Source organism: Danio rerio, chromosome 7, assembly GCF_052040795.2.
Source record: "Danio rerio strain M-AB ecotype USA chromosome 7, GRCz13ab, whole genome shotgun sequence".
Lineage (NCBI taxonomy): Eukaryota > Metazoa > Chordata > Actinopteri > Cypriniformes > Danionidae > Danio > Danio rerio.
Window position 1 is genome coordinate 26,426,844 of NC_141027.1, and position 10,944 is coordinate 26,437,787.

General features: G+C 34.6%; 1 protein-coding gene across 3 annotated transcripts in view; it reads left to right on the top strand.

Annotated features, from left to right (window-relative positions):
• The window catches only part of zanl (zonadhesin, like), a 42,141-nt gene extending 31,426 nt beyond the window's left edge, over positions 1 to 10,715 (top strand). For 2 of the 3 annotated variants that reach the window (XM_087258558.1, XM_087258557.1), the window contains exons 57-68: positions 1,144 to 1,288; positions 1,739 to 1,986; positions 2,464 to 2,593; positions 2,681 to 2,882; positions 3,961 to 4,122; positions 4,267 to 4,397; positions 7,045 to 7,247; positions 7,339 to 7,474; positions 9,826 to 9,969; positions 10,063 to 10,153; positions 10,251 to 10,303; positions 10,392 to 10,715. In XM_087258558.1, coding sequence (XP_087114684.1) covers positions 1,144 to 1,288; positions 1,739 to 1,986; positions 2,464 to 2,593; positions 2,681 to 2,882; positions 3,961 to 4,122; positions 4,267 to 4,397; positions 7,045 to 7,247; positions 7,339 to 7,474; positions 9,826 to 9,969; positions 10,063 to 10,153; positions 10,251 to 10,303; positions 10,392 to 10,468 — 1,722 coding nt within the window. In that variant the 3' untranslated portion in view covers positions 10,469 to 10,715. The remainder of the gene's footprint in view (positions 1 to 1,143; positions 1,289 to 1,738; positions 1,987 to 2,463; positions 2,594 to 2,680; positions 2,883 to 3,960; positions 4,123 to 4,266; positions 4,398 to 7,044; positions 7,248 to 7,338; positions 7,475 to 9,825; positions 9,970 to 10,062; positions 10,154 to 10,250; positions 10,304 to 10,391) is intronic. The other variant, NM_001365358.3, reaches the window with a different exon arrangement.
• The last annotated feature ends 229 nt before the right edge of the window (positions 10,716 to 10,944 follow it).

The window sequence follows — 10,944 nt, forward strand, 5'->3', positions numbered from 1 at the left end:
CATAAATACAGCTCTACGAAATACAAAAGAGAGAGATCGACTTAAAATGCCATTAATTTATAAGGATTTATTCTGCTGTAGTTTAAAACTTACGCTGAAAAAAATAATCCGACGCTCTGAAATTATAAATATTTTAAAACAGGCACTATCCTTATAAATAAACTCCATAGTTGCAATCTAAACAATTACATTCTCGACTAAAAAAAGCCTCAAAAGTACATTATGTTGTCTAACAGCAGCAATATTTGTCCAACTGTAGTGTCCTCTGCTTGTATATACATAAATAAAAGCACATTTTTATATGCAGTCTGTAATCAATTGTATACAAATGAAAACCAAGAAAAAAAGTTGATACAAACATGTATCAGATACGATGAAAATTGACACCATAAAGTCAAACATGATCAAAATCAAAATATAAAATTGGAGTGGGAAAATAAGAGTAAAATTGTCAATTTTTTATAACTCTTAAAAAGATTAGTTATTTTAATTTGTAATAATATTTTTTTGATAAAACAAATCATCCTCAGTAAATCCTTTCTAGCATGGCAAAAGAAAACGTCAATGTGCTTTATGCCATAAATGTACTTTAAAGATGTCTGAAGACATGCATAGACAAGCACAATTTTTCTAACTCTTCTAGTCATATTTAATTTTTGTAATTGAATAGTGTATAAACATGATGCTTGAATGTTATAAAAAATGCTGACTGCTTTCATTACATACGTCACAATATATTATAATAATGGGTGATTAATGTTTCAGGTAGGAGAGGCAACCCAAACATGCAACAGATACAGTAAAAATAGACACCTTGAAGTCTTACTTGGTTAAAATAATAATATTTCTTAGAATTTTATAATAATATTTTACAGAATTATACATTTTACTGTATTTTTGATCAAACAAATCTGCCTTAGTTAGTGCTTTCCAGCATGACAAAAGAATTCCCAGCTATAAATGTCCAAACAGAAAGATTTTGGACTATTCAGCTCAATTGTTCTACCTCTTCTAGTCATATTTTATTTTTGTAAATGAATAGTGTATAAACATACTTAATCCTTGAATGTTGTAAAGAATGCTGACAGTGCTTTCATTATATCTGTGACAATATATTATAATAATGGGTGGTATATGTTTCAGGTGGGGGATTCCTGGATAACAGACCGCTGCACACAGAAATGCACCTGCAGCCTTGGAGGACTGTTGACCTGCAATGCCTTTGAATGCAATGAAAACTCAATCTGTGATCTTGACAGCAATGGAGACCGTTACTGCAAACCCGAGAGTGAGTTTAAGAATTAAATGACTTAAAAATGTATTTACCTCAGACCATCAGATCAATTAAAACTATGTATTTACCATAAACAAGTGAGAAAAAAGGGAAGAATTTAATTCTTGTATATCTGTATATGCATGTGTTAATTGTACAAGCTAAAACTATATAGACTATTGTAAACAATAACAATGGTCCTAATTTATTTCCTGTTGTACATTTTCAATTTCTATAGCTTCCAAAAATGCAAAAAGGTCCACATATTGATAAATAATGTTATGGTAGCTGTTTTAACATGAAGTTATGAAGTTATGCCTTGTGTTACAGTTATGAAATAGTTTGATAACAAGCAGAAAATGTTAATGGGCCAATAACATGACCACATTGAATTGGTCTATATTTGATTTATATATCTGTATATACACAGAACTAACTAACGTAACCTTCTCTTACTTCTGACAGAATTCGATGACTGCACAATTGCTGGAGACCCTCACTATCGTACATTTGACAAATACAATCACCACTACCAGGGAGCGTATACCTATGTGTTGAGCCAAGACAACAATTTACCCAGCCACCTCACTCCTTTCATGGTCCGCGGCAAAAACCAGAGGCAGGGAGGCATCAGTCGGGTGTCCCTCCTGCGCGAGGTCTTTGTGGACGTGTACGGCATCACTGTTCGCATGCAACAGAATAAGAAAGTGCTGGTAAGAGAGTCAATGAACATGTAATTACACACAATCTATATATGTGACCCTAGACCATTTATATTGCACAGGCATATTTTTGGCAATGCTTAAAAATGCATTGCATGGGTCAAAAATCATTAGGATATTAAGTAAAGATTATGTTTGATTAGCATATTTAGTCAATTTCATAATGTAAATATATTAAAACTTAATATTTGGTTAATAAAATGTTTTGCTATGTATTTAATTTGACTTATTTAAAGGTGATTTTCTCAGTATTTGATTTTTTTTTTAACTCTCAGCCTTTTAAATAGTTGTGTCTGAGCCAAATTTTGTCCTATTATAACAAACCACATATCAATGAAAAGCTTATTCATTCAGTTTTTATATTAAATGTGTGGTCCAGGGTCCCAAAACACCATTACTGCTTAAAGTAGCAACTGTTTTCTCAGTAGTACACAATAGTATAATACTAGTACTGTTTTCCTCCATCAGGTCAATGAAGAGAAGGTTGGTCTACCATACAGTCCTGTACAGGGAGTAAGCATCAAAACAAAATCTCGCTACGTGATGCTCACAACTGACTTTGGCCTTACTGTGCGTTTCGATGGCAGTTCCCAAGGAGGTACAAGACCCAAACCTCAAAACTCACATTTTATCAAGCATTTTTGAGAAAACAGATCATGACGCAAACTCTCTTTCTGCCCTAAAGTGGTGACTCTGCCAAGTGTATACAGGACTCGAGTGCTCGGTCTGTGTGGTAATTATGACGGACGCACCAATAATGAGTACACCAAACCAGACGGCACAGTCACCCGCGACCTCAATGTGTTCGGAGACAGCTGGAGAGTAACTGACAGAAGTGCAGCGGCTCTTCGTGCCACATCCCTGCCAAAGATGGTGCACCTACACAAGTATGTGTTCTGTCCAAAATTAAATGCTGTACACTAAACACTGTGCATGCATTTGACCATTTAAACTATAAATCAGACTTTCATGCCAGTAGTGCTTACTTTTTAGATACTTGTATCTTTCCCTATTAAGTACTATTACTTTTTTGTTAGTTAAAGGTGCTTAGTCATTCAATACTAGTATCAATTTAAAACTTAACCTATTCGTAGACATTAGTTCTTATATACACTCAAAATGACTTTTGCTAATTTAAATTGAGTTGAAACAAAACAACTCTCAAGTTTTTTTTAGGGCATAACGTAATTGTTTTATGTTCAATCCACGTAAATGTGTAAAAACGATTAAGTTAATCAATTTGTGTTAGGACAGCATGAAGGATTTGTGTGGAACCCAGCATTATTCACAGAGTAGTACACAGCAAAATCTTTACTCAGTTCAGAGAGTATTTGGTATCTCTTTATAATAAGGCAAACAGGTTAGTAATAATTTAAGCTGCTAGTAATTAAAGTTTGTGGAGTTGCCTATTAATTGAGTTGATCCTCTGCTGAGATTTTGAGAGATTCAATGTTTGTATTTCGGCTGATTTTATCTGAAGGCTGGCTCACACTATGTGATTTAATCCTGAATGATTGTAGCATGTCAGACTCCATGAATATGTTGCTGTATTTAAAAAGTTGCATTGTAAAAATTACTGTGTATTTTACAGTAAAGATAGAGTACTGAAAATACAAATACAGCGAGAAAAATGGTGCTGTAAATGTAAATACAATATGTTTGTTGACATTGATTTGCAATAAGTTACAGTAGATACTACAGGAAATTGTTAACAGTGTGGAAAACATGGTTGTGAACTATGAACATTTATGGATGTGTTTAGTTGCCAATTAAACATGAAGGTAATCGCATTAATCACAGAATAAACTACTTATTTTAAAGAAATAGTACATAAATACAGAATAGTACATAAATATGAATGCACCTTGAACAAATTCTCTAGTCATAAAAACTAACCTATAAGGAATCATCAGAAATGGTCTGGTATAATCCTAAGCTTGAAACTCCTGTCTTCTGAACTGTTAGGCGAGAAGTGGAGGAGGATCCAGACTCAGGGTTTGAGACGACAGGCTGCACAAACGCTCAGCTGGAGGACCTGAACGGAAACAAACAATGTGGGGCTCTTAGTGACCCTGCGGGTCCTTTCTCTGCCTGTCATGCTGTGATCGATCCAGAAATCTACATGGAGTAAGTAATGTGTGTGTGTGTGTGTGTTTGTGAGTTCAGTAGTGGGTATCAGTGTGTATTTGCATTGTGTCAGATAATGATAAACTGTGCTTACAGTACCAATACACAGTCATTAATGATCTTGTGTGTTTGTGTGCATTGCAGGGATTGTGTGTTTGATCTGTGTGCTGAGCAGGGCAGTGAAGTGCTCCGCTGTGAAAACTACGCTGTCTATGCTCGGGCCTGTCAAGACCAAGGTGTTACACTGGGGCAGTGGAGACAAGATCTCAAGTGCGGTATGAGCAAAACATTATTCTTCCAGTCTAGAGTGATTTACACACTTTCTCTTCATTAAATAATCCTAAAAAAACAAAATCATGCTTCTGAAAACCAAATGAATACTTAAGAATGATTTCTGAAAGATTGTGCAAAATAAGAATAAGGTATTTGGAGTTTACAAAACACAGCTTTCAAAAAAATGTTTCAAAGCTTTATGTAAAGTGATAAAAGTAATATTTGGTAATATTAATGTATGGAGATTATTTTGTGGAACTGGTAAACTTAAAAGACTTTAATTTAAATTTATAGAATTTAATTTAAATATATCTCAGGGTTTCTGCAAGTTCAATTTAAGTCAAATTTAAGACTTTTTAAGACCTTTTCAAGATCCTTCTGAATAAAATTTCAGACATATAACACTAAGCACTAAGCATGTTTCTAATGACCAGTGGAAAAGATTTTTAACGGTCCCCTTCAAAAATATCTAATTTTGTTATTTCTTAGCCAAATATCTTAAATAATGTGTTGAAACAAGCAAACTCTGGTTGTTTACATGGACTTAAATTGAGTTAATAAATTTGACTTTTGTTAAATGTTTTTATTGAGATGTATTGTTGCTGATTGGATGAGTGTTGACCTGGGGTCCAGTTCTTCATACATGGATTACTCAGTTAGCTGGATTTGGTTATTTATGTTTGGACATGATCCAGGACATGATCCTTTTCGTTTTTTCAAAACTCATCTGAAAGTACTTGACTTTTTAGACACAAAAGCAAACTTATTTAAAGTACCAGTTTTAATACAATTTGTGTATGATAATAGGCATGGACAATGTTTGACTTTTTAGGAATAATAATTTATACGGTCGTGCACATGTTTTTACAGCTAAAATGAGCTACAATGAGTAGTGTATGAGTGTGTGTGGATGTTTCCCAGAGATGGGTTGCGGCTGGAAGGGCATCCGCTGCGGAAAAAAAAAAAACGTGCTGGATAAGTTGGCGGTTCATTACGCTGTGGCGACCCCGGATTAATAAAGGGACTAAGCCGACAAGAAAATGCATGAATGAATGAGTTAGTTATTCCCTACGCCAATTAAGAAAATTGAATATGCTAGGCTACTATAATAAAGAAAATACGCTCTAAATGTAAAACTAAATATCTTGCTAAATACTCTTGTCACATCAAAGTGTAAAGCCTGCAGCCCACAAAAAAGTGGAAAGTTATTGTGTATCATAATAAAAAACGTTTACTACAAATGTAATATTGCTCACATGAATAATTGAATATTAATTAGATGAAGGCATTATGCAGCTTTGCTGTCAGCCAATCGCTGCATTGCTGATTATGATTCTGTGGATTGATAGATCCGCATGCAGTGATCTCAGATCAGTTCATCCAGACATTTTATTCTGATTCACAAACTTGTTTGAAGAACCAAATTAGCCAGAGATCAGTTATCAAGATCAAAAGATCCTGCAGGATCTTCCAAATCAAATTGGATCATTTAAGCGACGTACAAAAAACGGACCCTTGATTGGAAATTTAATACCTGATTAAAATGATTTAAGACCTATTTCAGTGAATTTAAGTCTAAAATTTAGTTTTTGAAATTTAACACTGTTTAAGACCTTGCAGACACACTGTATCTATGTCAGGGTTACTAGATCTCTGTAACAAAACCATTCCAATGATCCTATCCACATACCAAAACTCATCATATTCCACTCCCACACAACCATCAGACATTTCTACAGCTGGTTATGCATTACACACAGTTTGGTACTAATACACAGTACGCCCACAGTGAACTGTAATACTCCTGAAAATCAAGATGATAATCCCTGCTTACTATCAAATGGTCAGACAGAGATTTATGTTTTATAAATGATTAAAATATTGGTATCTGGGATACAGCGAGTCTAGAATGGTAGTGAACAGCACTGAACACACTGTGGCCAAGAGAGCTCAAAACCGCTGCAAGAAACAAAAAATAAACACATGCAAAAGGAAAACATAACAAACTGAGAAAATATCTTCATCACTTTGATGAAACACATGCACACACAAATTCAGAGAAACGTGCTGCAAATAGCACTGTATTAAAATGTATCTGGGACCACAAAAAGAGACTGTTTCCTGTATAGATTCAGTGGTTCATTTATTGTTAATTGTGCAGTTCATCAGATTATTAGACTTAAGATAAATAATAAACAGGTTCATTCCGCTGTGGCGACCCCAGATTAATAAAGGGACTAAGCCGAAAAGAAAATGAATGAATGAATAAATAACAAACATCAAGGAACTGTTATAACCAGAACATTAAAATAAACAAAAACCCAACTATCAGATCTCCAACAACACCGCTGACTCTAAACAGGAAGCAGCTGGGTTTTTCACTTTTTGTAATACCCCGACACATTTACATTGTGTCTGTGCTATTTGCAGCGCGTTTCAACATTTGAATGTGTTTAAAGAATTTGTGTGCGTTTAAGATCTCACCGTAGATTAGACATTGGACTATTGAGAGTATTCAACAAATAGAGGCTCGGACATTCTACATGTACATAACAAGTGAATAATTGACATTTACATCATTTACAAGCACAAACTTAACTCAATCACCTGTACTGTCCTGATTGCGTGTGTGTTTGTGATCACCTGTAGGTCTGCAGTGTGGAGCCAACAGCACCTACTTCGCCAGTATGACTCCCTGCCCGGCGTCCTGCGGAGATCTGGCAGCTCCATCCGAATGCGAGCAAACGCAGTTGGTGGAGGGATGTCAGTGTAACGCCGGCTTCGTCCTGAGCGACCAGGACTGTGTGCCTTACAGCCAGTGTGGATGCACTTATCTCAATCGCTACCATGTGGTGAGTCTATTGACGCATGTACAAGACTGCAGGCGGTGATGTGAAATGAATTGCACAGAAAGCTAAAACAAGACTTTGTTACTCTACACAGCTCGGGGAGATGTTTGTGACTGAAGATTGCGCACAGAGTTGCGAATGTACAAAGACTGGCGCTGTGTGCCAAGCCAAGGGCTGCCAGGAGAACGAGATCTGCACTGTGTTCGAAACCAAACTGGACTGTTATAGAGGTGAGCTTATTGAGACTAACATTCTTCAATTCAATTAAATTTACTTTATTTCTAAAGCGCTTTTACAATGTAGATTGTGTCAAAGCAGATTAACATAGAAGTTCTAGTAAATAAAAACTTTGTCAGTTCAGTTTTCAGAATTGAAGTTCAGATCAGTTTAGTGTGGTTTAATTTTCACTTCTGAAAGTTCAAACACTGAAGAGCAAATCCATCAATGCACAGCTCCACAAGTCCAAAACCAAGCAAGCCAGTGGTGAGGAACAAACTTTGAAAGACACCAGGCTCAGTTGGTTGTATTTTAGGGGGCACATTTCAAAGTCATTTTAGTCTTTTTTTCATGCATCACTCTGCGGTCTTCATAAACAAGCTAATTAAATAACTTAAACTCAAAATAATCTTCCCTATTAATTTATTTGACAAGTAACTTTGTATTTTAGTAGAATAACACATTTTTAACATTTTAAGTACATCAAGGCACATTTTTGCATCTGTAAACTTTAACAGCTTTAACAGATACAGTTGAAATCAATTTATTTTGCCTTCCTGTTCATTTAAAATCTTCTCACAGTAGTTCCTATAAAAAAAATAATATATATATATATATATATATATATATATATATATATATATATATATATATTGGAGTCATAAGTCTTATTTTTTTTCCTCTTTTCATAAAAAAACTATTTTAAAGTTATTGTTATTTGCCTCCTTAAAAAATACTGTATATTTTTGATTGTCTACACAAGAAAACAGTTATATAAAAATTTGCATAATTATTGTAACTTTCCTAGTTAACATAACCTAGCTCATGAGCAAGCTTGTTGACACAAGGTCATCTCCCCCCTGGCCCTCTGAACTATATATATACAGTTGAAGTCAGAATTATTAGCCCCCTGAATTCTTTGTTAGTTATAATGGTTAGGGTAATCAGGCAAGTTATTGCATAATGATAGTTTGTTCTGTAGCCTATTGAAAAAACAATATAGTTTAAAGGGGCTAATCTTGACCCTAAAATAGTGTTTAAAAAATTTAAAACTGTTAAATATATAAACTGAAAAAATATTATCAGACATACTGTGAAAATGTCCTTGCTCTGTTAAACATCATTAAAAAATATTTCAAAAAGAAAAGTCAAAGGGGGTCTAATAAATCTGACTTCAACTGTATAGAGTAGACATAAAAATTCTCAGTTTATGGATTTCTCCATATATTGTATTTACTAGGTACTAAATAATGCTTTTTTATTTATCTTGTTGTGTTGTGTTGTATAAACATTTTATGAAAGTGGAAGTTTCTATATATGACATTTCTGTCATATTTTACTCACCCTCCACTTGTTCCAAACCTGTTTGAGTTTCTTTCCATTTATGAAAACACATACTCTTGGCATCCATATTACTGAAGCTAACGGCTGCTTTTGTGCAACATTCTTCAGAATATCTTGTACACAAGAAAGAATTTCATAACAGTTTAGAACCAGTTGAGTGAGTAAACGGTGAAGAAATTCCTGTTTTTGGGTGAACTATGCCTTTAACTTGTCTAAAAACATGAAGTCACTTTTAAGGTTAGTATTTTCATTTGATTCGTGGAAAAATCCATGAAAAAAATGTGCCATGCTTTAGTGTAAGATTTTGGCAATTTACAGGAAACAAAATACTTAAAATCCACAAAGAAATGGGCATGATAACATCACATATCTAGCAGGTCATTCATTTGCTCATTCGTCATTTACAATTTGAAGCAGTTCTTGTCACGTTTCGCTTTTGGAATTATATTTAGCCAGTATAAATCACTATTACTCCATTTAAGAAGCACTTTAGTTCAGTTTGTACTGAACTACGCAGTAATAAAACTTCAAAAACGCATTTAATCTGCATGAATAACAGATAAAGTAAAAGATGACTAGTTTGCATCCCTGTTGACAGTGCTTTGCATTCCCTGCTAAATCTGAACTCCGCCTCCTTCACTCTGATTGGCCATCTCAATTCGTTTTACACCGACAAGCCATTTAAAGGCTGAATGTGTAAATGTCATTTATAGAATCGTTTTGTCACCACATAGTCAGCAGAGTCCAGCAGAGCAGTGCAAGAATTTCAAAAACATATCTGGGCTTTTTTTTTTATGGAGGACCAGGAGTGCCAGTTAGAAATAAAATGAAGAATCAAATGATCATGTGTTAATAATCGAAGCATTAAAATGTGTATTTAAGTCACAATTTAAATGAACAATTAATGGACAAATAAATATCCTTCACCTACAAATGATACTAGATTGATATTATGTTGTCGGAATATGATCTGAGAGATGCTTCAGAAAAGTAATGCTCTGATTTATTTCATTTGTTTTAGTGAGTCCATGTTTGAGTTCGCCCTGTCAGAATGATGGCACCTGTAATGATAAAGAAGATGGTTCTGGCTACACCTGCATTTGTGCTGAAGGGTTTGAGGGCACAAACTGTGAGCTCTTCGAGATCCCCCCTAAGGGAGGCCTGGGTAAGTGGACATCTAACCGAGTAGCGTTTTCATGCTTAAAATGTGACCATATTTTTAAGTGATGTCTGATATTTCTTGCTTCCTCTGTTATAGATAAAACATCGATTATCTTGATTGGCGTCCTTGTGCCACTCGGCGTCCTCCTCATACTTACAGCAACTGTGTGCATTTACAAAAAGTGCAGGTATTCAAGAATAAATTGGCCAACATGCACTTGAAAAAGACTTTGAGTTCATTTTTATTGGGTAAACTAATATTGGAATTCTTTTTTCTTTAAACAGCCGCAAGAAAAAGACTTACGATTCAAAAAAATTTGAGCTGAGCAAAAAGACAGGTAAGGCATCGTTTTCTCTTTCATTCTCAAACACATGCAGCAAAAATGATGAATCGTGTAATGTGAGCGTTTGTGAATGTGTCCACAGCGCATCCCTATGAAAGTATGGATAATGAGAAGAAGCCAGCAGCGGATAACAGTGTGCTGAAAGCTACTACGTTCTGAGGAGAAACTTCCGTGCTTTGACCTTGATATGCTACTATGCAAAGATTTCGTTTATATTTATTCATTTTCAGTGTGACGTGACTGACAAACTTCAGTTAACATATCGTTTTTTTCAGCCTGTAACTTATTTGTAAACTTCATTGTGATTTTGTTTTGTGTGTGTTATGATTGGGGATTGAGTGCAACGATCAAATGTCCGTATTTGAGTATCTGACGTGAAATAAAATATATTTTATTTTGGAAAATATCAGCTGCATCGTTTTTTTTACCTCTTAAATCAAGTGCTATTTTGGGGTTTCCACTTGGATTTGTCTACCCAAATTTAAAAGCTTCCCAAATCCACATCCAGGGGTGTAAATGCAAACATTTAGTATCATTTTAAAGAAAACCCTTTGAATTTTTATAAAACAAAAAGTGATTAAAATAACTGCATAATGCTGTATGAACCCCTCCAAAAAATAAGTGCTTTTTTTGTA